We start from the raw sequence: 26,350 nt of genomic DNA, 5'->3' as shown, positions 1-26,350 counted from the left end.
TATTTTTCTTTTTGTTGTTGTTTATTCACAATTGCCACCTGCTGCTCAGTTCAATGTTCATTTGTAGCGTGTCGCTTGCCAACAACTAAGAGCAATTAATAACAAAAAACTAAAAAGATAGAATTACTTAAAAATGCCGTAACTGTACAAAGAAGAAACCTCTTCACACAGAGAAGATTAGGACAAGTGCAATGCAGCATTTTTAAAAAGAGATTATGAAATTAAAGAAATCATTCAAGATAAAATTGGGGCTGTCATGCAAAAGCGGCGAGTGAAAAAGTGACATTTTTAACTCCAGAGGTGAAATGCTTCTTGTAATGACGATTCTTAGCACTGTGAAAATGACAGTTATTTTAAGTGTCCGGCAGAAGAAATTATGCCAAATAATGTATGTTAAAACGATATGTAACCCCGACTGAATTAGAACTCCTTTTCAGGAAAGATACGCTCAACAGAAAGCTTAAAACCGACACGGAGATGAGGCCACGCCTGAAAGTCAGGCAGATTGTTCGACTGTCACGTCTTGGAGGGATACAAAATGAAACCACTTCGACAGTCCGGGCAGAGAACTGCTACATGCAGCCATGTGACCCAAATGCTCAAAAGTTCCTTAATGCATGAAGAATAAAAGGGATGAAACTCCCGTGGCTTAAAAACAACTCAGCAAATGTGGTTTTGTGGGACACAGAAAGCAGAACGTGGTTCGAAATGTAGCCGAACAGCAAATCCTGCCAGTTTTAAAGAGCCCTTGAACATTTTGGTAAGTGCGTGTGTTCTAATGCTCTCTGAGAGAGCTGTGAAAATCAATTCCACTTTCATGTCTGAGCTTTGAGTACAGAGCTGGAGTCAGGATGTGGCTAGCCTAGCTTAGCATAAAGACTCAAAACAGATGCACCCAACAACAACAACAACTGACGGACCAACACGTCTAATCAGTTTAAGCGAGAGGTTTCCTCCCCTCTCGCGGTAAATCTAAGGTCAATAGGTTCCGGCTCCAGCACCGTATTTAACACCGGCCGTGTTTCCGTTTAAAAGTTCAGCTAATTTTAAGAAAACCTTTGAAATGTCGCCAAAAAAGAAAGTGAATTAGCCGCTTTTCCACTCACTGGTTTAGAGCAAATAAACTGGGCTTCAGCGTAGTTGGGTCAGAAGTGGGAACTACAGGCTACGCTTTATGCATGATGTAATCCACCAGTAAATTCAAACGCGATACTTCAAAATATACATTTAAATATGCAAATGGCTACACGGCTTCAGTGACATGATATTGGTGTCAATCTTCTCAGTGAATAAATGCACTTCCTAAAATTCCAACTAGAATTAATCCTTAAAGTCAATAAAATCCTCTTCTCTTACAGTCTTTTCAAAAGCACAAATACAAATATTTTCTCATTATTCTTATCAGAGGTGAGACTCGATAAGACCCGACAGCTCTACTTTGCCGTACAATAAAAAAAAGTCTTTCAGGGCACAGCGCCGAACGCTTTATTGCAAAGCTAACGCTGCTAATGCTCTGCAGTCAAAACTTGCATTAACGATCAGCCACAGACACCCCAAGCTCTTAGAACCATTAAGGAGAGAAACAAATACACCCGGCACTGGTCCAGAAGAAGAAGAGAGCCGACCCAGTGTTACTGAAGATAAAAAAAGGCACAACAAAAGGTCCTGAGGTACAGCAGCCGTCTAAACCGTATTGGCCACGCCGACAAGCTAATTCCAAATCAACAGGACTCTTAATCAGAAAATTACTTAAAACGCGTGAATCTACACAAAAGCAGCTCAGGTAGAAATGTCACGTTTGTTTTTTTAACAAACTTGTGCGATAACAGCTGGGCAGAAATCACAGGAATCACGTGGACCTCGCTTCACCGGAGTCAGACCGTGCACGGGTCCGCTGCCGCGATGCTCAGTGCCTCTTGTGCTACCATGTCAGTGCTACTGAAGAAGAAGAAAAAAGAAGAAAGAAGAAGAAATTACCAGATATGGACTCAAGGAGGTAATATGGAGACATCAGAACGCCGAGGGGGCGAAGACGATCGCTTGGGTACGTTTGTCGCTTCATTCCAGGGGCGGTGGCGTTCGGGAGCAGTCCCTGCACAAGAATGAGATCAGATCTTATCTTCCTCCATCCATTCTGTCCATACTGGCTTTGCCTTCAAAACCAGTTTGGACAGGAAGCTTGCCCGAAACCGTCAATGAGGCCGCACACACATGGCGACTGACATGGCAAACGCACCACGAACGCTTGCAACAACAAACCCCCTCAACCCTCTGATCCGCTCTCTGACAGCCGGCTTCGATTGTGGTCTTTGGGAACATGAACAATAACGTTTGCCGTTTGACGGCGTGTGGAATGGACCAGTTGGTGAACCCTTGAACCCAACGGGGATCTTGCCATTCCTGATCAAAATGTGATGCACGAAACAGTGGCACTAACTCAAACCGCTGAAGCCTTATAGTATAAAAAGGAAAGAAAGAAAAAGACTACGGCGAGTCACCCAAACTTATTAAGGGATCCCTTCGGTGCCAGTACAGATTGAAGGAACCATTCCTGCAGCCAATGACTCTTTTAGCCTAAACACTGCATTTGACTATCGCATTAAGACGGACTTGTAAAAACCAATCATTGTCCTTTGAGTCTAGACCCCAAAGCTGTGAGCTCTAGAACGCATTACATCATCAAAATTGTAATCTACTAATTGCAAACCGAATGTGGCCATTTCTGTCAGAACACAGTAAGTGCTGTATTTATCTAATCTTCAAAAATCACCGACAAGACACAAAACAACAATTCCTCTGCTTGGATCAGTAATTAATTTAGCAGCACAAAACATGAGGAGAAACACCTCGCCTGAACGTGGGACGGTCTCATTCGGGGCCGAGGGAACCGGCTCAGACACAATGTGCTCAGCCTTTCACATTTCAGCAGCTACAACGCATTCTTAAAATCCCTTTTTGATACTGTGGCTGAAAGAACATTTCTCTCCCTGAATGTGACTGATGGAAGATTAAAAGTCCGGAGAGAAGTTGGCGCAGCACAGGCAAAATGAAAAAAATCAAAATCCAAGCGTGTAAAAGTGGAAAGGGAAATTCGAGAAGAAGAAAAAAGAACAGAAATAAATGCTTCACCCCTGAACTGAACAGAGATGTTTGGCACTTTATTGTACTGAGTCCAGGCATGTTGTGTCGGCTGTGGATGCATGGAAGCGGAAAGGAGGGTCTGAAGTCACATTGGGAGGGTTCAAACAATGGCGTTGGTGCCCCGGAGGCCGACGCCGCGGGCAAACTGCTCCAGCAGGCCGGTGATGGCGCCGGAGGGGCTGGGCACCGAGGACTTGAGGCCGACGGTGGAGCTGTAGGCTGCCAGGAAGACTTCCCGCACCGCCTCCAGGCGGGCCTGACGCTCAGAGGGGAAGGGACACCTGGAGAGGGGGAGGGAGAGAGAGAGATGAGACGGGAAGAAAAGGTTAGGGGGGGGGGGGGGGGGGGAGAGCTGAGACGGGAAGAAAAGGTTTGGGGGGGGGGATACAAGTGCTGTAAAGGACGCTGCCAAGAAATCACAACAAAAAAATGACACAGACGCAAGCAAGGCACTTCTGGATTAAACAAAGCTCGTCATCACCATCCTCTCGGATTTATTCCCAGTTCCCTCTGATTGAAGACGGTGAGAGGTTATGAGCCTTTTCCCACTACAAGTGGCGCCGGTGGGACACACTCATTATCATTTTGGCAGTCAGATGAAGCCGAAATCAAAGTGTTCCCCGGATGAGAGTGTGAGTCAGGAGAACCTGGTGGACAACGGCTCGGTGAAGTGGGGGGACCTCGACAGGAAACATTAAGTCGGTTACGATTTGATCGTGACATTGACGCTTGCACCAATCAGGGCGAGCTTCAACAGAGAAAGAATCGCAGGGTTTTCGTCCAGAAAAATGTTGAGTGGAGGTGCCATACCTCCTCTCAACAGGAGGGGCGGCACGGTGTTACTCACATTCGTCCGCTGGGTCCTTCGTCCTGAAAACTGAAGGGCAGGGGGGAGTCGTAGGCGGCAGCCACAGCCGAAGAGGTGGAGGAGGCCGAGGTCAGAGGTGGAGGGAAGTGGCCGTTGTCGTGGATGCTGCCGCAACCCGAAACTATCTGCCAGCTCCCAAACTCTGTAGAGAGGGAGGAGCCGGACCGGGTGTAGTCCGCTGCCAACCTGAGAGAGACGGGCGAGGAGGTTACATCAGAGAAGTTAGAAGACAAAGCACAACGAGCTAACTTAACAGTCTTAGGGTTCCTTTTTGGGTAAAGGTGCGTTCACACCAGAAGCCAAGCGATTTTTCGCGTCGCCCAAAACGCGTGAGTTTACTCGCTCGACCGTTCACCGTGTTCTCACCATGAGCGTCGAGACGCTCCGCGAGGGGCGGGGCTTATCTCCGTGTCTCGTCTCCGTAAAGACCGTTATCATCTCCTTCATCCACCAGAATAACTAACCACTAGTTCTGCTTTATACTTATTGTGGACGTCCCACACACGAACGCCCTCGTGTTTGGGTTCATGACATCACCCGTAGGCTCATACAGCTCGGTCACTTTCACCGATGAAGTTACTGTTACGTCTGAAAGACTTCCGCTTCCGGCCCTACGAGAGCGGAACTCAAGAGCCGATTGGCCCGAGTTGCGAGACGACCGCCTCAAAGTTGAAATATTTCAACTCGGGGCGAAAATTGCGCCGCTGAAAACGCGCCGCCCACATCGCGTCGCCCCAAACGCGCCGCCCGGAAAAATATTGCGTCTATCGCAGCCACACGCGTCTGTACGTCGGCTTTTCATGGGATTCGGTCGCGCGAAAAAATTGTTTCGCTTTTGGTGCGAACGCACCTTTAGGGTGAGTCTCTCTAAAGCCCAGACACGTCGATTCCGAATTAAAAGGTTATTAATCATAATTTCCCTGCTTCCTCAGCTGCTCTTTAATGCGCACTGAGAGCTGCATGGGACGACTCCAAATAGGCGATGATGGCCGATCGGGTCGTCCGGTACTGCTTCCAGCGATCAACCTCAATCATCACGATCGGAGCACCCTTAGTGGATTCCTGTGTAGTTTGGTTGCCAAGCATCCAGGGAATGGGATACATCTGTTGTTGCTGATTCTATTGTCTAAGTCCAGCAACAACAAATGGACCCGAATCCTGCCAGGGAGAGGGACTCCTGGGAGGTTCTACTAATCTGAACACTCATACTTAGCTGGCTTTGAATGATCGGTCTCACAGACCGAGTTGGGACATGTGGTCACATGCAACCACCACCATGTCTCCGGTCTTTCTCTACGCGGTATGCTTCCAACCTCTAACTGAAGGTTATAGTGAATTATAGTGAAAGCACTACTGTGGATATATTTGAACTGAAGTACAACCACAACAGAGAGAGTATGCTTTCATCTTAATTCAGTAATTGCTGGGATAACAAGTTTAGACATCCAATGGGAATATGGACAAACACTTGTTTATGTGCCAAATGTCCTCATCTCCAGGAGGAGACCCTCTCACTGCTCATGCATGAGCTGCAGTTTGAGGCCACAGGCTCAGCTGGTGGCTCCAGAGCTGAAGGCCCGCCCCCCTGTGGCGATCATCCAAGATTCACATCACCGACGTGACGCGCGTGTGAAAACAAGGTGGCGCGTACTGGAGGACGGGAGCGACACGAGTTGGCTCACCTTCTGCCGGGGACGGCCAATGGGCTGCTGCCGGTGCGCGTGGCCGCGTGTTCCGACTGGTTGGAGGAGGAGGAGCTGGAGGACCTGGCCTCGCTGAGTGGATGGGAGAGGTGCTCGTCCAGAGGGTTGGGTTTGCTCCAGACTACCATCTGAGGAGAGGAAGAGGGGCCTTTCCTCCTGAAGAAGAGGGGGGGGGGGGAGACGACACTTCAGCTTCCACAGAGGAGGAGGACCGCATGCATCGTGTGATGCATGTTCGCCTTACAAATATATCTACTAACCATCTAACCTCTCTATCCTTGAGCCTTGAGTGAGCTTTTACAAATAATAAATAATAATAATACCTATGATTGTCTTCTCTAAGCCAAATCCTGTTCAGTGTTATGGATGTGTGAGCCCGACTACTTCAGACTGGTTAATAAACAGTTTGTTACTTGTGGACGTCCCTGTTTTGTTTGTTGTTCTTTGTTACCGATGGGTAAATCCATTGTCCCCCATGAGGGTGGGCATCAGGACAGGGCCTTACAATGTCACCGTGACAACCGGTGGAAGATTTTTAACTGACAAAACTGAGCGACTGATGAAATATGAATGATTAACCTACACGAAAAGGTGCATCCATCAACCTTCCAAAGCATACAACTGAAAATAAATGTTGAGAGCCTGTGTGTGTGTGTGTGTGTGTGTGTGTGTGTGATGCTGACCAGTTGGAGGCCTGGGGTTGGCTGGAGAACAGGTCCACGGTGTCGTTGGTGAGGCTGGAGGAGCCGCCCGCTTCCTCCGTGATGAGGGAGAAGTCGCTGCTCAGGCTGGTCACGCTGCCGCGATCCCTCGACTCTGTAAGCAAACACGCAGCGGCAGCGTCAGCTCGGCTGCGAGCGCCATGGACCTCCGTATTACTGCAGACATTCACATAAAGAAATCCCATCCACATTCTGGAACAATGCTCACGACTTCACAGTATGTGGGACGTTGTCATCACTAAACTGCCTGTTACACGTGTTAGCATCATCACTGTGATTGCTCATTGTAAACAAAAGGAAAAGGCCTGCACTAAAAGTCCCGCCTGCAATGCTCCGGGATTATTTGATCAAGACATGCCTCATGAACACTTATGTTCACCGCCATTATAGAGGGGAATGGAGAAGAGTCGTCAGTTGTCTCCTGTGGGCGTGTCTTTGGTGTTTGGGGATGTGTATCTTTCAGATCAATGTGAGGAGTGCCTCTGGTTACAATGTTACACAGTGTAGGCATGTCCTGCATCGCGGGACTCGGTGACTCTGGTCCCGGTGTTGACTCGGTCCTAACCCCTCAAAGTCTTGGTCATGTCTAAGTCTCGATACACTCTAGTCTTGCTAATGACCTGGTCTCTCTTTAGGTGTTCTTGAATACAACACTGACGGTAACTAGTCTGTATATTTTTTGCGGAGAAAATCCGAAAGGAAAAAAGTGCTTTTCTTCTTTCTTTCTTTCTTTCAAGGATCCATGAACTCAATGAGCTTTGGTCCCTCATTTCAAGCCACACCCAGTTAGCAGGACTAAAACTAATAGGTTTTTTTTGTAAAAGTCGTGTTTTTTGTCTTTCTTCGCAAAAGTTTTTTGCCACATTTTCAGGTCAACATGAGACCCGAAGCCTCCTTTTGACCTTATAGGACAGACTAGACGCGCCGCTAACTTATCTACTTATATAATACTTTCTGTGGTTAACCAGTTGATGGTTAACTGAAAACACTACTTTGTAATATGGTTATTTCCTTTCTTTGGTTTTTAGAGTTTTTAGACCTTTAGGAGTTATACGTCACGGCTCAATCCGTTCCGTCTGAAGCTGTGATCGTTTTTAGGAGGCAGCGATCACAATGAAAGACGACTTTAGGAGAGTGTGGTGGTAACTTTGAAAGATATGGACGAACCCTAAAGTTGCCATCGTGCCAATGCTGCCGCGCTTACAGTCTGTTCTGTGCTTACAAAATAATCACTGCTAAAACATAAATGCTTGAATTCCTTTTGTTATGGAGCCAATTTGTGTTTGTATGATAAGATATGCGGGATGAGAGATTGCATCGAGCTACAGAAGCTGAAATATATCTATTTAATAACAGGACCGATGGCTGCATTCCCCTGTGAGGAGGACCGGGTACTGTGCGTGCTGGAATAGCTTACTGGAACACCAAATGTAACGGAGGCATTGGTTTTTGTTATCAATTGTACCAATGCTTATCCCGTTATGTAACAATGTCACGGAAACACAAGAGCCCTGTGCAGCGTTAGAAGCCACTTAGAGACTCATTCTGAACTCTGATTTCAGCAAGTGTTTAACCCTTGTGTTGCCTTTTGGTTTGACCGAATCATCAATACACCTCCCCGCCTTAGGATTAATTGACCCTCAATGTTTAATGTAAATTGTTTCTTCGGTAGTCAACAAAAAAAAGAAATGTCAAAAATAAAAGAAATTACGAGACATTTATAGCTGTGAAGTTGATGACCTGTGACATAAAGGCAGCATGCCAATGTGAATGCAAGACTCTTCTGAAGACTACGAGCCTGCAGACGTAAAGGTCCGTGACGCAAGATGTTCTGGAATCAAGCCCTGACGTTTTCTGAAGAGATGAAAGCTCTGTGTTTTCACCCGGAGTCTCACTGCTTCGTCTCTCAGCGCTCAGAACCTTTGTTGTTCCTCATTGCATCAGCCCAGAGTCAAGTGACAGGAGCGCCCACAAGTACTTCCCAACAAAAAAGAATTACATTTTATACAAGTTAGACTCAGATTTGTTTTAACCCTTGTGTTGCCTTAGGGTCAATTTGACCCGAATCAATATTACACCCTCGTGTCGCTTTAGGATTAAATTGATCCCATTCAATGTTTAATGTCGGTGTTCTTTCGGTAGTCAACAAACAAACATAAAGTGCCTCACACTTAAACTTGGAAAACAATATTAATTCTAATAATTTTCTGGAGGTTTTAATTGCTGGCGTCAAATTGAACCCAAAGGGTAAAATATGTTAGTAAATATAAAGGTAACAGGAGGGTGAAACATTGAATCGGGTCAAAATGACCCTAAGGCGACAGGAGGGTGTAATATTTAATCGGGTCAAAATGACCCTAAGGCAACAGGAGGGTTAAAGAATGACGCATTCAACCCGTTTCCTGCTTTTCTATTAACCAATGTATGCAACAGTCCTCGTCTTGAAGGGAATCTATTTTTTACTTTTTTTAAATGAACCTAAAAGCAGAAGTGACAAAAGCTGCAGTTCCTCAAATGGCCACTTGAGGCTGGCTTCAAAAGCAACTCCATCCCAAGTTAGCCCCGCCCTAAAGCATAGCCTACTTTTGGTCTATTTGACTCTAAATGGACCATCATTTACTAAATGAACATCATGTTGTATTGAGACCATAAACTCATGTCTCTTTCGCGATGCCTCCTGCCTGGCGGGCCGGCCTGCTGCCATGGCCCTGCTGATGCGCCCCACCCCCCCTTCTCTCTTTCTCCTTCTGTTTCATGGATTGTGGAGGTCTGAATCATGGTCCATGCCTACTCCTAATTATTCATACATTCATGTCATACTCATTGAACGTGTTGTAACTCTGTAACGCTGTTCATCTGTACACATGACATCTGTTGCTTCTGTCCATCCGCAGAGAGAGATCCTCCTCTGTTGCTCTCCTGAAGGTTTTCTTCCCTTTTTTCCCTGTGAAAGTTTTTTTTGGGGAGTGCATAATTAATTAAATATCTTGCCCGAGGACACATATAGACTAGCAGAGGCAGGGATCAAACTGCCGATCCTCCGATTAAAGGACGACCCTGCTCTACCACCGAGTCGTCTCAGTTTAATGAGGTAATAAATCAAGAGAGAGGTATTTATTTTCTTCTAGAATTCTTTTCAACCTTTGCTTCGTCACCGAAGCTCTACCGAAGCACGTCTTTGTTTGTGTCGTTAGTCAAGCGAGCGACGGCTCTTCTGTGAGTGACCTCACGGTAACCAAGTCCATATTTCTATAAAGTTTGTAGTTAAAACAAACTGTAGAGATTTGTTTTGTTCTCTGGCATAAAATATGTGATTAAATATTCCTCTTGTGAAGTTAGAAGCTTTTATGCGTCTTTAAAAAAGCGGTCGTGAACCAGTGACTAAATGAGAAGACTAAACGTCATCACAGCGACGAGTCCATCGTTAACTTTGGGATGGTGACATGAAGTCATGTGACCGTGGAGTAGTTCCTTTATTGTAAGGGTAGTTAAATAAAAATAAAAGAGGTCCAGTGAGAGAGAATTTCCTCTATTCTCCTCTCTGTTGTCGTCATTGTTGGACAGTGTTAGGATTCTGATCATATTGAGCTCCTCGGTGTATTTTCTGTGCCTTCATTTCAGGTGTGAGTGGGTATGTTTGGTCTAAAGATTTGTCTCGTCGTGGAGCTTATTATTATTATTATAATAGTCGCCATAGTCAGTGGGAAGAATTAACCTATAAGAGTATGTCTATTCGTGGTTAAAGGCTCTGGTTAAGCCGTCTACTTTTCTCAATCCACATTACATTTCATTTAGCCGACGCATTTTATCCAAAGCGACATACATTCATACACCGTAGACACAGCTACGGGAAGCATTTTGGGTTTAAGTGTCTTGCTCAAGGACACATCGACTAGCGTTAGCAGAGGGGCATCGAACTGCTGATCTCACAACTTGAGTAAATGCAAGAAAAGCTGCGCCGGTCAAAATGTAATAATTCATAATTATCTATCGGTTATACAGTAGGTCCAAGTCTGGAGACAATGGTGTCGGGTCCGTCTATTAATGATCCCTGCTTTATAGCCTGATGTTAGCTTATTACTTCTGGCAACTACATTCACGCTTCAATAATCATAAAAGTGGTGTTCAAATATGAATATTGTATTTTATTTATTTTCTGCAATAATCCAAAATCTATTTAAAGCCCAATTGCTTTTTCTTGAGGGAACCAGTGTGATGAGAACTTCCCAGTTGGCCTACAAAAGTACATCATCCCTGCAGCTCTCTAAAACCAGGAAATATAGGAAATGAATGTGCCCGTTGAAGGAGCACATCCATCAGAGGTCTCCTGTATGCGGGCCTGTGGGGAGGAAGGAGGACTTACTTAACTGGCAGAGATCTTCCACAGTGAAATCACCGTCTTTGATGTGAGAGTTCTTCCTCCTGGAAGGAAAAATAACGAAGATGAAATAACTGTCGGAGATCAAAAGAAGAGGAAGAATGCTAGATTTGCCTACAGAGGTTCACAGAGTTAGTTATTGACTGTATGCAACAGACTATATATGATGAAAGCAAAGGGCGTTATGATAAATATATTCTTAAATATATGATCATAACAGAAACGAACGTCAATGGAGGAACATACCTCTGTTTCTTAACAGCGGAGAATTTCTCTGAGACGATGTGCTTCAAAAAATTGAAGCAAAAGAAGAAAATCTGAGGGAGAAAGAAAACATGTTTGACTGAAGGGTAAACCGCAAATCGACAGCAGCTCAACAGCCCGGACGTCATCCTTAAATATACTGCCCTTTCACATGCAACAGTCGTCATGCGTCCTGCAGCTCGCTGGTAGCAGCAGGTACAAAAACAGTGAGAGGAATGACCCTGTAGAAACATGACCTTTGACTGGATTTCATTCTGTTGCTATACAAAATAAAGAAGCCCTCTCTTTTGAATTCTTAGGACTGACTAACTGTGATACTATTGTTGATGACGGACACCTTTTCTCTACCCATGACTGATCTCAGATTCTTGAGAACAGTACCACATCTTCTTTTTGACCATGATCAAAAAGGCCTTGATTAAAAAAAAATGTTTTAAACAGTTGTCAAAGAATTTTTCCCATGAGCAGGACATTTTGCATTTCAAAAATAGAACTGGGATTACTGTTCTCGTCTTTGTGATGATTCTGTGATTTATTTTGTCTTGTAATCAAATAAAACGCCTGTGGCACATCATTCTTTAAAGTTATTTTTCAAAATTACCCTCCTCCCCAGACGCTGTAATTATGATTATTATTAAAGTTTTACCTGCGATGCCTCTAATAAGCAGTCGCGGCTTTATCACGTGTCAAAAGTTCTCTCATCATAGGTCCCTTTCAGACCAAAAATATGTTTCATGTGTCGTCATGTCAAAATCTGACTGATTGCTACAACGGTGTCTCAACCTGACAAAAGTGTTCAAAAGTATATTAATCATATTATTTATAATATGTTTAGGATGCAAGTCCTATCGTGTTCCTGTGGAACTCCTTCCTGTCATCAGAAGCTACATCATCAAACATAACTTACCTCCTCCCCTTTGGAGAGTCGATCTGGCAGCATGTGACTGGAAATAGAAAAAAGATCAATGCACCACATGCAACGCCAGCTGCTACTTCTGGATGTCAGAAGACTACTTCGACACCATCCTATCGTCTCCATGTAAAGACGCATGTTCGAATGTCTCGAATCAATCATAAACACATTTTTGGGATTAAAGCTGTATTAGAGCAGTGAGATCCGATGGGGATTAAACGGCTGGCTAGATATCACCAGGGCTCGGAAAGAAAAGTTAAATGCTCTCCGAGCCAATCAAAGCACGAGTCAAGGTCTTCTCTGGGGATGATAAAACCGTCCATCGGGCCGATAGCCATGAAAGAGAGAGAGAGCCAAACAAGCTGGATTCCAGTGATTGAGTTGTCACATCAGTGGCTACAGCGCCTCTGGCCACTTCCTCTGGCTCACTGCTTCATCCAACTCCTTCCTCCCTCCAGGACTCCATAACAAGGAATGCCCTGTTAACCCTCCTGTTACCTTAGAGTCAATTTGACCCCATTCAGTGTTTAACCCTCCTGTTACCTTTATATTTACTGACATATTTTACCCTTTGGGTCAATTTGACCCCAGCAATTAAAACCTCTAGAAAATTATTAGAATTAATATTGTTTTCCAAGTTTAAGTGTGAGGTACTTTATGTTTGTTTGTTGACTTCCTAAATAGCCCTTTAAATATCTAAAAAATTTGATTTTTCTTATATGTTTGACACAGTGAAAAACAGCCTGGGGTCAAATTGACCCCAAAGAACACCGACATTAAACATTGAATGGGGTCAAATTGACCCTCAGGTAACAGGAGGGTTAAGCACGTCGTCATGATGATGATGATGATGATGATAAGGTTGCGGGTAAAGGCGACGTTTACAAGCTTCGACAGGACGTGGACAGAACGCCGCCATGTCTGTATCGCGCAGTTTTGAGAGCACGGCGGTTGGTACATGACATCTAACTTTAGACTTCGTTGTTTTCCATGACCATGAATAAATTAAACCAGTTGTAGAGGGGCAAGTAAAAACTGACATTGGGAAAGTAAAACAATTAAAGATTAATGTTGAACCCTGGACACACAACCACACTTCTTCTTCTGCTCGACCAATGTCCCGAGGGCTTCGTCGAGCCTGCAGATGCATAATTACATGGGCTAGTTTCTTACGACAAATCCTGCTGGTAATTATGGAAGGAGACCCCCAAGAGAGAGAGAGAGAATAAAAGAGACGGTCAAGAGCAAAGGCAGAGTCGTACTACTCGTCTCATGTGGTCCCGGCCTTCCTCTCCCTTCTGCGTCATCAACCAGTCACTTCTCAATTATGCGAGTGCACCTCTGAAGTATACATGGCGGCTAATGCGCCATGAGCTCACCGAGAACTCATGAAATGGTGATAAATGATGAATGATGTGTGTGTGATTTTTATTTTACCCGAAGAGGAACCAGTCGTAAGCGATGGTCAGGTACAGGATCTGGGCCGGCTCCAGGCTGGCGTGCACGGCGCCGTCCTGACAAAGAAGACACACGGAGAATGAGTCAAACCAGCCCGCGTTCCATGAAATGCCGCGGGCCGATCGTCCACCGGGTGTCATGCATTTCTTATTCCGACAGAAAGGTGTGCGGTCTGTCAGCAGCTCCCAGCGTGGAGAAAAAGATTACATTTTCATAACATGCGGCGTACATTTTTAATAAAAGGCAATGAACACTGAGGCTCATCCAAAAGCGTGTTTGAAGTGGTAAATTGGATGTATGTGGAGGGTGTGAATGAGGACTACGAGAGTCACGAATGAATATGAAGGTTGGAACTTACTGCCCACAGGGAGAGCCTGAGGAGAGACACAAACAGAGGCGTTCGGTCCCAGCCTGATATGCAGTGCACCAGGAGGCCGCTCTCATCTAAAAGAAGACACAACAACACCATCGAGGTCAACAGCAACTCTGGTTAAAATGCGACCCGTGGTCATTAAATCAAGAGTAATAGAGAGAGGGCCGTCTGGTAAGAGGGCCGTCCTGCAACCGCAGGGTTGTGGGTTCGATCCCCGCTCTCCCCATTAGTTGCAAGTCGAAGTCCTTGAGCAAGGCACTGAACCCCTTGCTTCCGGGCGCTTCGCTTCACCCTGCTCATAATAACTACTAATGGGTTAAATAAAAGAGAGAGATTTTTTCCTTGAGATTAATAAAAGTGTATATTCTAGATTCATTTGGAATAGGGCCGCTTTATACCTCTGAATCCCAAAACACACCAGTAGGTTTGAAAAGCATGTTTTCTTACGACACCGTTTATAAACAGCCAGAAGCTATACAAACAGACTTTATCGTGTTTTTTTGTTTTTTTAAATCGGACACATCATGCATGGCAAACGAACATCATGAGAGGCAACCAAATCAAAGCTTAAAGTTGAAGACTTTATATTTCATCAAAATGAACATTCATTTCATCATTGAGTCATCAACGCTTTAAATAGTAACGTGTTTGGGAAGTAGCGAGCGATCAACTGAATAAATGAAACTGAGATGTGATGTGTGCCGTTTGGAAACAGATGTGCACATACACGTTTTGCTGTTGTTAAACTCGTCCCCCGTTTACTTCGGTTCATCCAGATTTTTCTTCACGTTATTTTTCTCTCAGTCTTCTTTAAAAAAAATCAAAGGTTCCTCTTGTGGGTAAGGTGTCGCTTCAATAGCTTTTTCTGTCACGGCCCACTTCAGAGGAAGAACTATTTCATGCCCCAACAAAATGGTCTATTCTGAATTTGTATTGAAATTATTTTTTGTGACTCCTCCATCTGAATTTTTCAAATAGAATAAAGAAAATTGCAATCGCTTTCAAGGAAACCAGATTGCTCCATCTGACGATAAACAAACTTCTATCTGTGTAAGAAATAACTCATATTTAGCAACATAACTGAACATATTTACAAGATAACAACAATAAAGTGCAACCTGTGAAAAACTAAACAAAACAAGTTCAAATATTTGGCAATAAAGAGTTTTACAAGAGTTGTTGTGCAAAACAAAGCAAAATGAGTGCAGATATGTGTGAGCCATCAAGTTGTGTCAGTAGTCGTGGCCGCAACGAGCCTCTTTTCCACGACAGATCTTTTTAAAACGGAGTTGCAGGGTTGCAGGGTTTTAGGGCTCAGGGGGAGGGGAGGAACCTGCACGTCCTGAGGGTTGAGGGTTCGATCTGCTCTCCCTCTCCCCCATTAGTTGCAGTGTCCTTGAGCAAGGCACTGAACCCTTGCTTCTTTGGGCGCTTTCGCAGCCCCTGCTCATAAATAATAGGGATGGGTTAAATGCAGAGAACTAATTTCCCCTTGGGGATTAATAAAAGTGTATATTCTTATTCTTATATTCTTGATACGGCCACTCTCAATTGGAGAGGTAACAGCAGAAAAGCTGCTCTCACAGCGGCAGGAAGAATCTTGGCCGCCGCGCATGCGTAACCTGTTAACGCCGTAACGTAAACATGTACGTGAAGGTACAGGCATTTCACCATGTAATTATTAATGACTTAGTTTTATGCCTGTGTACTTTTGCAATATGTGGTGTTCTCAATAAAGGTCTTTCTGCATTTCCCCCTGCGCCCCACCTGTAGTACCACTGCTCACAGTTTGAGAGCCACTGGTCGACATGAACCGTCAATGAGAGAAAACAATCGACTCAATTACGTCATCAGTGGCAGAGCTCTCCGATATTCTGACTTTAACGCCCCACAGCCCTTAACCAACATGCTCTGCTGCTGCTCTCACAAACACAACCTACCATCACTGTTGATGATGTGGAGCAGCAGCTTCAGGTAGTTCTGGGTCTGCTCCACTAGATCCCACGACTGAAACACACAAACACACACACAAACGCAAGAGTAAATACACTGTTGGTACAACAGAGACATTAAATTAGCTTTTTAAAGCAGCACTAATCATCTTCCACCACATCGGTCTGTATCATCATGGAGTGTATCTGCACCAGCCTGTTCCTGCCATTTGTTTAACCAAGTTATAAAAATAGGAGACAAGTCTCCAGGCTTCCCTTCAAAATGCAGCCATCCATATGGCCTATGTTTATTCTTCTAAAATCGAGTCTGTGAGGGTTTAAACCTGCATGTGTGATGCTCATCTGACTCGTGGCCGAAGCACCGTGCGGAGTCGGACAACAGATGGCACTGACACACCACAAACATCACAGAGGGAATGGGTCACAGCTGAGGAGAGCAGAGCATGAGGTGAGAAGAGACGCACTGACCTGGTATCGAGTCCAGTCGATGTTCAAGTTGTGAGTAAAGCACATGGGGATCGTCAAAGGAGCGTCCACATAGTCCTGTGGGGGGAGACACAGTGTCAACAGAGCCGAGCTGCCGTTGAATGCCGGCCTGAACAGACGGTCTCTCTACCTGATTCCAGTTGAACACGAGACCCTCGGCCGTGTAGTCTCTGTCTTTGTAGTCCTTAAAAAACTCACACCCTGAGGAGGGAAAGACAAAAACAGAATTGCATACTTAGTTTTTGTTGTTGTTTTTAACGCTGAAGCCATAAAATGTGACACGTATCTTCAAAATTAAAAGTCATAAATATTTACAGCTTTTTAAAAAAATGTTACTTTGTGTTCCAGCTACAGGCGAACTACATGGAAGTCATTTGTTCAAGAGTGAAAACCACCAAATATTCATCAAGAGTGTTTTTTTCTTCATTTAAACACACAATTCAAATGATAAGTAAATCAAATATTGTATCTTTTTTAACCAATCTTGTCATTAGTAGTTTTAAAGATGCATTATAACCGTCTAAGAACTAGTGATAACAGCTCATAATTCATCTCTAATATCTATTTATGTTGCTGTGAAAACATCTTCAGACAAGATTACATGTAAACACATCATGATCAAATCAGAATTCACCTTCGCCCAATACTGATCATCACTGAACAGAGTCTGAACGCATCATGATGCAACTGAATGGAACCTCCACACATTAGCCGTTAGCGGTGCTGCTAACGTTACCAGATTATCTCCTGTCAATTATCAGAGATCGGTGACTAGAAAGCATAAATGCCGGTGGCATATTCTTTAAAAAAATGTCAGCAGATAAATAAAATCAGTAAAGAACATGAGGGATCCATACTGAGCACGGATGTAAAATGGTTTGCCACACCACCAGTTGTCCTATGTTTGGGGATGTTCCCGAATGCACAGTTGAATCTTGCTTGTTTATTTTTTTTAAAGGGGGCATAATGCTCCCCTTCTGTTTAAGCTTCATGTATCTGAAGAAAAACTAAATGAAACAACGTTTAGCTGCTGTTTCAGGACAGCGCTGGACGTTGTCTGCATATCAACATTGGGCCAATATTTGCCCATAAACGGCATCAGTCCAGTTTATCGGCCCCAGATCGAGTGGAGTGACACAGGTTCCCGGTGGGAGTTTATTTACCTGGGTAAGGCACAGAGAGCAAGGTGAAGTCTGCATAGCGTTGGACCTTGTCCGCCTTCTCAGATGATGTCACACTGCAGACAGACGCAAAGAAACAGGTGAGATACATTGAGAGCATTCATTTGAATACGCAACACAGGGACATCTTATTGGCCTAAACTGCTCATCTCAGCTCGAGCAGAATCTAGGTCCTAGTTCACCATCATACCGGTGGCTCAGATAACAAGCATGAAGAACAACTAGGTACAAATCTCTTCTCTGATGGTCTTGTTTAGTTATGTCGGTCATATAGAGGATCAGGATTTAACTGAGACCACTGAAAAGTGGCTTGTAGTAACTGTAAGCAACGGCACAGGTACTATCTGTTCCACATGTAACCTAAGAGCCGTGATCAAATACTACAGCGATTTAGATCTTAAAATAACAAGGAGGTAACATTGATGACCAAACTCTGTATACACAGATACAATAAAACAAACAATCTCAAGCCTTCCCAGGTTAAACACAACGACTAAGCACAGCGAGTCAGTCGTGAGATGCCACACATGAGCTTTCTTCCAGTCCAGTGGAAACGGTGACCTAGTTCACAGAGAGGCAGGCGGTGGATGAACTATTCTGTGCTCTTCCTTACTTTAGGCCAAACTTAACCTTCTTGTTCTCCACCATCAGGTCACAGATGTAGCGAACCGAGAGGTAGCGCAGCAGCTTAATGTCGAGGCCTCGAACCTTGTCAAAGAGCTGGGAGTCCCCGTTCCTGAGGAGGAGGGAACGAGGGGGAGAAAGGAGGAGGAGGGAAATAAATATAGAAAGAATGATGGCAAAGTGGACTCTCTGGCTCGGGGTTGACTTTCGGTCACATAACTTCTTCACACTTCACACAGTGACATGGCTCAAGACAGACCAGTGTCTGATGTTCATTTTACACGAGTAGATCTAGCTAAACACTATCTAAAACACTATCTAAAACACTATCTAAAAGATCTATGACATTGGTGTTTCTTTCTGGGTTTTTGAAAGAGAAACGCAGACGTTGACTTGGTTACCACAACCTAATCAACGAGGTTATGAGTAATGTGATTGCTAGCATGAGCCAAGTCATGTTAGCCATGCTAAGTTTAGATATAACTGGAGGGTGAGTTTTGATTTTTTTCTTTTGCAGGGTAAAATGGCTTTGGAGATAACTGCTTCAGGTCCTTGTCAGAAAAGTTAAGAGGCTGTGGACCTTTCAGCCTGGGAACTGAAGCTTTTATATCAAAGCAACAAGACTCCACTGACAACTTCCTCCAGTGTTATATTGATTTTCAGATCTGAACCACGGCAGTACATAACTCTGTGTGTACTCCTGAGAATAAATAAATAAATAAATAAATATATATACAGGACTGTCTCAGAAAATTAGAATATTGTGATGAAGTTCTTTATTTTCTGTAATGCAATTAAAAAAACAAAAATGTCATGCATTCTGGATTCATTACAAATCAACTGAAATATTGCAAGCCTTTTATTCTGATTTATTGCTGATTATGGCTTACAGCTTAAGAAAACTCAAATATCCTATCTCTAAATATTAGAATATCATGAAAAAGTATACTAGTAGGGTATTAAACAAATCACTTGAATTGTCTAATTAACTCGAAACACCTGCAAGGGTTTCCTGAGCCTTGACAAACACTCAGCTGTTATAAATCTTTTTTTACTTGGTCTGAGGAAATATTAAAATGTTATGAGATAGGATTTTAGAGTTTTCTTAAGCTGTAAGCCATAATCAGCAATATTAAAAGAATAAAAGGCTTGCAATATTTCAGTTGATTTGTAATGAATCCAGAATGCATGACATTTTAGTTTTTTTAATTGCATTACAGAAAATAAAGAACTTTATCACAATATTCTAATTTTCTGAGACAGTCCTGTATATATATACACACACACAGTAGTGATATTGTGCAGAAATCTACGTCAATTCGACTGGAAAAACAATTGATTACCTGACTGCACTGTCATCCCCGAGTACCTCCTCAGACTCCACATCATCAGTGCCGCCTAGGAAAAAAGAGAAAGCGCACAAGATGAAGATCTTCACTCGATGTGGCACTAATGTCAAGGACCCAAACTCTGTTAATTATCTTACAGTTGGAGAAACGTTATACGGCCGGCAATCCTGTTGGTTTTAGGGTTGAAGACGAGTTCAGTGTTTAACACAATACCAATAACACCGTTCAGAGCCAAAGGTCGACACATTTAATGGTTGATATAAGAGACATGATCATCAATGATTGGAACATTTCAGAATATATAAAAAAGATGAAATAGTACTACTGTTACTACTGCTGCTGTCATCTTGGTCATTATATTATATATATAGCCCCAAAGTTACAATTAACAAGAATGCTAGTTTTATATGCACTTTTGTATATATGTTAAACCAGATTTCTTATCGCTTCCACTTCCATATTACTTCAACTTGTCTCCAGCAGGACGTAGTGAACATTACATCACATACTCTTCTTCCACATACAAGTACTCAGAGTATACAAACATACTCAATATATAGATATTACGGTTTTTTATAGATGGATGTTGACAAGAAAATTAGTTTCTAATCTCACTTTCAAACTGAATGGCTAACAAATAACTCCAGCTGAATCTGATGATGCATCATCCCTCTCGAGGGGGGGGTGAACAAATCCACAGTTAAAGTGTGTGTGTGAGAATATAAACAACTTTTGATCAATTAGAACAATGTTTTGAAACGTTCCAGAACATTTGGACTGCCCTTTCCACATCACCTTGTATCGCAATATAATATGAAGAGCTAAACAGATGAATTTCCTCTCGTCAGTAAGACAAACAGAATGTCCGCTAGCCTTTCATGTTAGATTCAACGGTATCAGGAGACAACAAGTATCAGGACAATATGAACATGCAGGCTCCGCTGTGTGGCTCAAAGGTGTACTGCAGATAACAATATAAACAATTGTATTGTATAAATGCATCTCCTGTTGTTCGACTTAACCCTCCTGTTACCTTTAGGGTCAATTTGACCCCATTCAATGTTTAATGTCGGTGTTCTTTGGGGTCAATTTGACCCCAGGCTGTTTTTCACTGTGTCAAACATATAAGAAATATCAACTTTTTTATATATTTAAAGGGCTATTTAGGTAGTCAACAAACAAACATAAAGTACTTCACACTTAAACTTGGAAAACAATATTAATTCTAATAATTTTCTGGAGGCTTTAATTGCTGGGGTCAAATTGACCCCGAGGGTAAAAATATGTTAGTAAATGTAAAGGTAACAGGAGGGTTAAGTGACTAATTATCTTGTGTGAAGATGAGGAACAGCTTGTATCCCTTCTGGACATCTTGATGCTGGCGGACTAGAAACTGAATATCAGTTCTGGAGTATCGGTCGTCAAACATCAATGTGACTACGAACCCACAAACAAGCGATCAAAGCCAACAGTCAAGTCGATTTAACCAAACTATTTTGACTCGATTTCAGTCATTTGATATTTACAGGTTCACAACTATAAGCAGCAGCTGCTTTTATTGGCTTTACATGAGAGTGAATTGAACATTTTGAACTGTAAATTGAAGAAGAAAAAAAAACATTTAAAAAGGAATACTTTGCCCCCAAAGCAATCATTTGTATATTCAATTCAGTTCATTTTGTATAGCACAAAATCACAAATTTGCCTCAGAGGGCTTTACAAACTGTACAGATACGACATCCCTGTCCCAGGACCTCACATCGGATCAGGAAAAACACCCGAAAAAAAACTTTTCACAGAGAAAACATTTTTGTCAGACACGACACAAGCCGAATAATCCAGGAGCTCATTTATCCAGTTGTAAGCTTACTACCTTTTCCAAAACAGTATTTTTTTTAAAGCTTCTGTACAAAACAGCCTCGCCCTTGTGCGCTTCTCCTCCAGACCAGTTGGAAGTGTTCCAAATAGTTTGTGAACAGAGGATTGGATTTGGTTTCATACAATGGGTCAAAGTCGAAGCAGGAGGTTAGTCTGTTGACTGTGATGGATTGCATTTTTATAGACATTTATTATTAATAATTTTCTTTTCGCTCTTCATTGTCCAGATACATTTGGAAATGTGTCCTAACCTCTAGCTCCTCCTCCACACTTATTTTCAGCAATATCGCATGATTGTGTCTATAGTAGTTTAAGAACTGAGCCAAGTAGTAACACAACATTATTATCCTTTAAAAGAAGCAGAACCAGTGTTGTTGCAAATTTTACTCCAGCTAACATTTTTCAATGCCGTACCAGTGTTTTACATTTCGAAATGCCAGAGACAAGACAATCAATGAGCGAGTGTTCGGTTTATTGTGGATATGACAGTATATTACAGTAGAGGCCCGTAAGACAAATTCCTTCATATTTCTTGTACTTCTGAATGAGGCTCAGCAGTCTGCTAGAGGCCAAACACAGAGACTCGATAGGAAAAATTTGACAGCTGTCTGACAACTGCTGCAACTAATAACAAGTCAGAGAGAAAACAAGGAAGTGCAACATCCCATGGAAAGAGAGACAGCCGCAACTTCCCCTGTTTAGGCTAAATTTGTGTGCGTGTTCGCAGGGATGTCACGAGGGCCGATACTTCTGTACAAGTCGCCTCGACTTCAAATTTCATGTCAGGGAACAATCAATCTGTGTTTAAATCAGCAGTAAAAAAGGGGCATGTTAACGTCGGCTAAGAAACAGAGAAAACGACTGAAGCTAACGAAGATTGCGTTGAGTTACATTCGGATGTGTTCAAGCTCTATTCAATAGAAAATTAAGGTAGTTGTAACGGGCCCCATGGCTGGCTATTGACTAGTTATGAGACTCTGATGCACAGGTTTAATATAGTTTACATGCATTACATCTAGCTGGCACTTTTAGCCAAAGCGACTTACATTCATACACAGTAGACTGAGCTACAATTCGGGGTTAAGTGTCTTGCTCAAGGACACATTGACTGTGTGTGTGTGTGTGTGTGTGTGTGTGTGTGTGTGGTAGGTACCTGAGAAGATGTAGTTGTAGCCCGTGCGTCCATACAGCTCCCCCCATCCCGCCAGAGTGGACGACCGGCATATATGCTGCGATGTGGGAGAAACCATATCGATCAGGTGGTTGTCTTACGGCTCACACGGCCATGGTGTTACAATGAGTAGTATTTGGTCACCTAACCGCTTTTCCCTCCATTACACTCCTGGTGGGTGAATTGCTCATGACTAGGGCTGCAACAACGACTAGATAACATTTGAAAAAAATCGATTATTAAAAAAAGTTACCGAATTTCATTATCGATTCGCAGTCATTCAGAGCTGTGTGTGCCTACGGATGATGTCATGAACACAGACATAAACTTGTCTACAACAAGTATAAAGTAAAACTAGTGGTTAATTCTTCCATGGTGGATGGCGGAAATGATAACCGTTTCCACGGAGCAAAGCAACGGCCCCTCACCAACGCTAATAAACCACAAATAGTCGGCCGAGTAAACTCACGCGAGTAAAGCACTGTCAGCTCTGTTTTTGAATAAAGGGTTTGAAAATAATGATTTGTTTTTTTTTACTAGATTCATCGAAGAAGAAAAAAAATCGACAGATTAAACGACTATTAAAATAATCGTTAGTTTTAGCCGTTCTCATGACCAAAGGATTTGTCAAATTTGGTGCTACTTTGGATACGTTTATTATCAATAAACTTTCAATCAACAAGTGTCAGTGCAGCTGCGGGGGCGGAGCTTCCAGGCTCTGCAGATTGGGTCGAGCATTGGGGTCAGCAGCAAAGCCTGAGATGACATCCTCTAATGGCCTGTTTTCAAAGAATTCTGCCTTTTTTCCCCAAATGACTCAAACGGATAAACCCATCATCAAAGTCTTTGCTGATTAATTTAATAGTTGAAATATTCGTCGCAGTTCGAGACATTAGGAATGTTGGAGACATTGAAAGCAAAACTCAAGACACACTGGCGATTACACTGGTAATCCACAACATTACTGATGTTTTGTTTGTTTACCTTGCCGTTGTAGAGGATAACCGGACAGACGAACCTCCCTCTGCAGCGAGCCAACTTACTCCGGTTCACCAGGTCCTGCAGCTTACTGCTCTGCACTGTGCTCTCAAACCTGCAAACACACAGACGTTCTCCGTCAGTCCAACCACGTCATCGCTTTAATGAACAGAGAATGTTATATTGGTGATAGAGCAATGAGCGAACACTGCTGTGTTCATCAACTGTGCTTATCTTCTGAGACCACCGTTAAGCGGGGGCCACTCTGACTGAACAACCGCTGATTATGACATTACTTTAACTGATTAACCTTAACTGCCAGCCTGCTGTTGACACTGGAATGATTGTCTGACGGCATGAATACGGTGCAGGGTCCATTTAAAAAGACCTCATGATCGTCGAAGATAACCAATGCTAGTGTGAAAGCAAAGTGTCCACATTAGTGTTCCCATGTTGTTTTTTGACACCACTTTTCAAAATGAGCAACATGAAAGCAGCTAAATGTGTTCTTCGTCAATGCTCTTTTCATCAGCTGGCAAACCGCATCACGGCCATCATCTGGTGAGAGGCTGAACGCCGTTTGAAAAAAATCAATACAAATAAAACAGCTGTGCAGCATCATGCGATCGACATACAGCTTCTCTAAGCTTTCACACACTGCTACGTGTCAATACAGATGTTATTAATGCCTTTGCAAATAACTTTATTATTCTCAAACAAAGTTATTTCCCCAGTTTACTACTGGGAATCGTGGGAAGCTGTAAGACAGAATATAAAATAAAGATCAGTGATGAATAAAAGTACCGAGCTCATAAGGGATTTGCCCCGAGTCTTTTTTTAATACAGTATATGAGGGCTTTAGTGAGTGGTGAATAACAGGCTTCCTGTGTTCATGCACGTCTTAAATTTCCAGCAGAACGGTGGGAAATAGTTCACCTTCATTACACAGGAGTGAGAAATATAGACCTATTGAATCACTAAAAAGCATTTCCCATTTCCAGCTGCATTGCGACCTTGTGATGAAATAGTCTTATAGCCTCAAACCATCTGCTGCCTTGATGCGATCAGAGGGGCCGGTAGATGGAGGCTGACCGTTGCCCCCTACCCCATAGTAAGGTGTTCATGATTAGAGGAGTGATTCAAACAAACAAGATGGGTAATTGGTAACCGAGTGGACTGCACTTTGTATCGGAAAACAACGGCTGGACTGGAGTGGCGGACGGGTACCTGTCTCTCTCGACGTCTGTGCATTCGTACTCCAGGAAAACGATCTGCTGTGGGTAATGGCCACACACCTCTCCATTGGAGTTGTGGATGATACTGTACTTGTAGTCTCTGGCAAATAACTCCAGGCAGCGCTTCTCTATCGCCTCCACCTGAGGAGAAGCAGAAACTCAAAGTTACGCAAGCAGCCTGAAACCAAACTATATTTTGAATGCGGAAATTGAAAGAACTTGGAAAGGAGTCAAACTGAGTCTTCCAAAATGAGTCACGCCTACTGTAAAGCAGATCAAGCCCATTAATGGCAGATGGTGTCAAACTTATGCAGATTCTCACACTAGTCAAGTGAGTGTCCCTTTTCCACCCACTGTGTTACTATGCAGAGTGTTAACACCATTTAAGTGTGGCATTCAGGACCAGAACTATTTGAAGATTGCTTGTCTGATAAAGGGCCGTTTTACAATATTTAGCTCAATCTATTGAATTATTGTTGATTGAGCAACAGCGTGTTGAAGTTATGTCTGTGTAATTTGATAACCGAATATGTAGACTAGAACTAAAAGCAGAGGGGTCACAACAGCAACAAAAACATGCATCAACATTGGTCTCAGCTTGAAGACAGTAAATGAAAACACTGCGTTTATGAATATTACGGGCAGCTCTGCGGATCAGATGTATGACGAACTGAGCAGTGGTTCTCTAAAGTTGTTAAGAAGTAATAAATAACTACCGACAGTATATGCTGTTTTGGATAATTCCACAGTGACTTTAATTTCCTTGATTCCGCAATGCAGTTCGGCTTATCGTTCACACAGGAGACATGCTGTCAAATAGCTGAAGTACACCGAATGTCGACCCTCAAACTTACCCGAGGAGTGGCTTCCTTTGCTCTGTACTGCATCTTGGAAAACAAATCTATCAAATCCGCTATTTCCTCGCTCTTTCTGACCGACAGCCCGGGGGCCGTATAGCCGCCGGCCGAGGTGGGAGAGGCGGCCATCATCGCGCCTCGACCCGCGGTGGTAGCCTCTAGTCGAACTCGACCTCCTTCAAACACCGCAGAGACTTGTCCTTTGGAACGGGAAGACCGACCAGGCCATCCCTTCCCAGGCAGCTTATTCCTCACTGCCCGCTTGAGGGGGCCAGAGCCGGGGACTCTTCCTGAATTCAGGGCAACGGCGAGCTGCTCCACTCCCGAAACGACACCCGCGAACCAGACCGCACAGCACGGCGGTATGGTGCTACCGGAGCTAGCACGACTAGCTAACAGGCTAGCTCTGTTTACAAGGCGGAGGTTGGTGGTGTCCACGAACTCAAAACCCCCGTGTACTGATTTGAGAGAATCAATTCAGACCTGTGTAGTTTTCCACATCACCACGGTTTAGTTTGCGTTTGGGACATCGGGTGAATAGAGACGCGCCTCCCAGCACCCCCGAACTGAACTCCGGTGAGCTGGAGTCAGGAAATCTCCAGGATCTTTCCTGGCCTGCGCACGTTTCCTCAATGTCACGTCTTCATGTCTCATGAACCACGACTATGGCGACACACGAGGTAAAGTGATTCCGCAGTCGATCCTGTGGCTGCAGGACCCAAATGCTGCGTTTGTTGTTGTGGACAAAAGCCCCCGCAGTGGAGAGTGGTGTTGCAATATGTGTACTACAGTATGAAGGTACATCAGGCGGTAAACAGG

The 26,350-nt window shown here is 43.5% G+C and overlaps 1 protein-coding gene across 2 annotated transcripts; it reads right to left on the bottom strand.

The window, feature by feature from the left end:
- mtmr14 (myotubularin related protein 14) lies at positions 1-26,350 on the bottom strand. Of its 2 annotated transcripts, none has more exons than XM_056436974.1 (19): positions 25,529-26,350; positions 24,667-24,815; positions 23,446-23,554; positions 22,444-22,519; positions 19,407-19,461; positions 18,053-18,175; positions 17,422-17,495; positions 16,389-16,459; positions 16,241-16,315; positions 15,761-15,827; positions 13,806-13,891; positions 13,427-13,503; positions 11,984-12,020; positions 11,059-11,297; positions 10,798-10,856; positions 6,396-6,528; positions 5,692-5,868; positions 3,989-4,195; positions 1-3,422 (listed from the first exon to the last, which is right to left on the bottom strand). In XM_056436974.1, the coding sequence occupies exons 1-19, from the start codon at positions 25,661-25,663 to the stop codon at positions 3,242-3,244; spliced, it is 2,130 nt and encodes a 709-aa protein (XP_056292949.1). In that variant the 5' UTR covers positions 25,664-26,350; the 3' UTR covers positions 1-3,241. The 2 variants fall into 2 exon arrangements, with proteins under 2 accessions (XP_056292949.1, XP_056292950.1); XM_056436975.1 differs by having other exon boundaries at positions 11,059-11,129; positions 25,529-26,348.

Source organism: Pseudoliparis swirei, chromosome 18 (genome assembly GCF_029220125.1).
Source record: "Pseudoliparis swirei isolate HS2019 ecotype Mariana Trench chromosome 18, NWPU_hadal_v1, whole genome shotgun sequence".
Taxonomy (NCBI): domain Eukaryota; kingdom Metazoa; phylum Chordata; class Actinopteri; order Perciformes; family Liparidae; genus Pseudoliparis; species Pseudoliparis swirei.
The sequence above is the reverse complement of the archived record's forward strand: the minus strand, read 5'-3'. Positions and strand labels throughout refer to the sequence as shown.

Coding starts and splice junctions, on each gene's coding strand:
- mtmr14 (XM_056436974.1), bottom strand. CDS start 25,663: ATGATGGCCGCCTCTCCCACCTCGGCCGGCGGCTATACGGCCCCCGGG. Junction 22,520..23,445: donor TTATCCTCTACAACGGCAAG/GTAAACAAACAA, acceptor CCCACATCGCAG/CATATATGCCGGTCGTCCAC. Junction 5,869..6,395: donor CAACCCCAGGCCTCCAACTG/GTCAGCATCACA, acceptor CCTCTTCTTCAG/GAGGAAAGGCCCCTCTTCCT.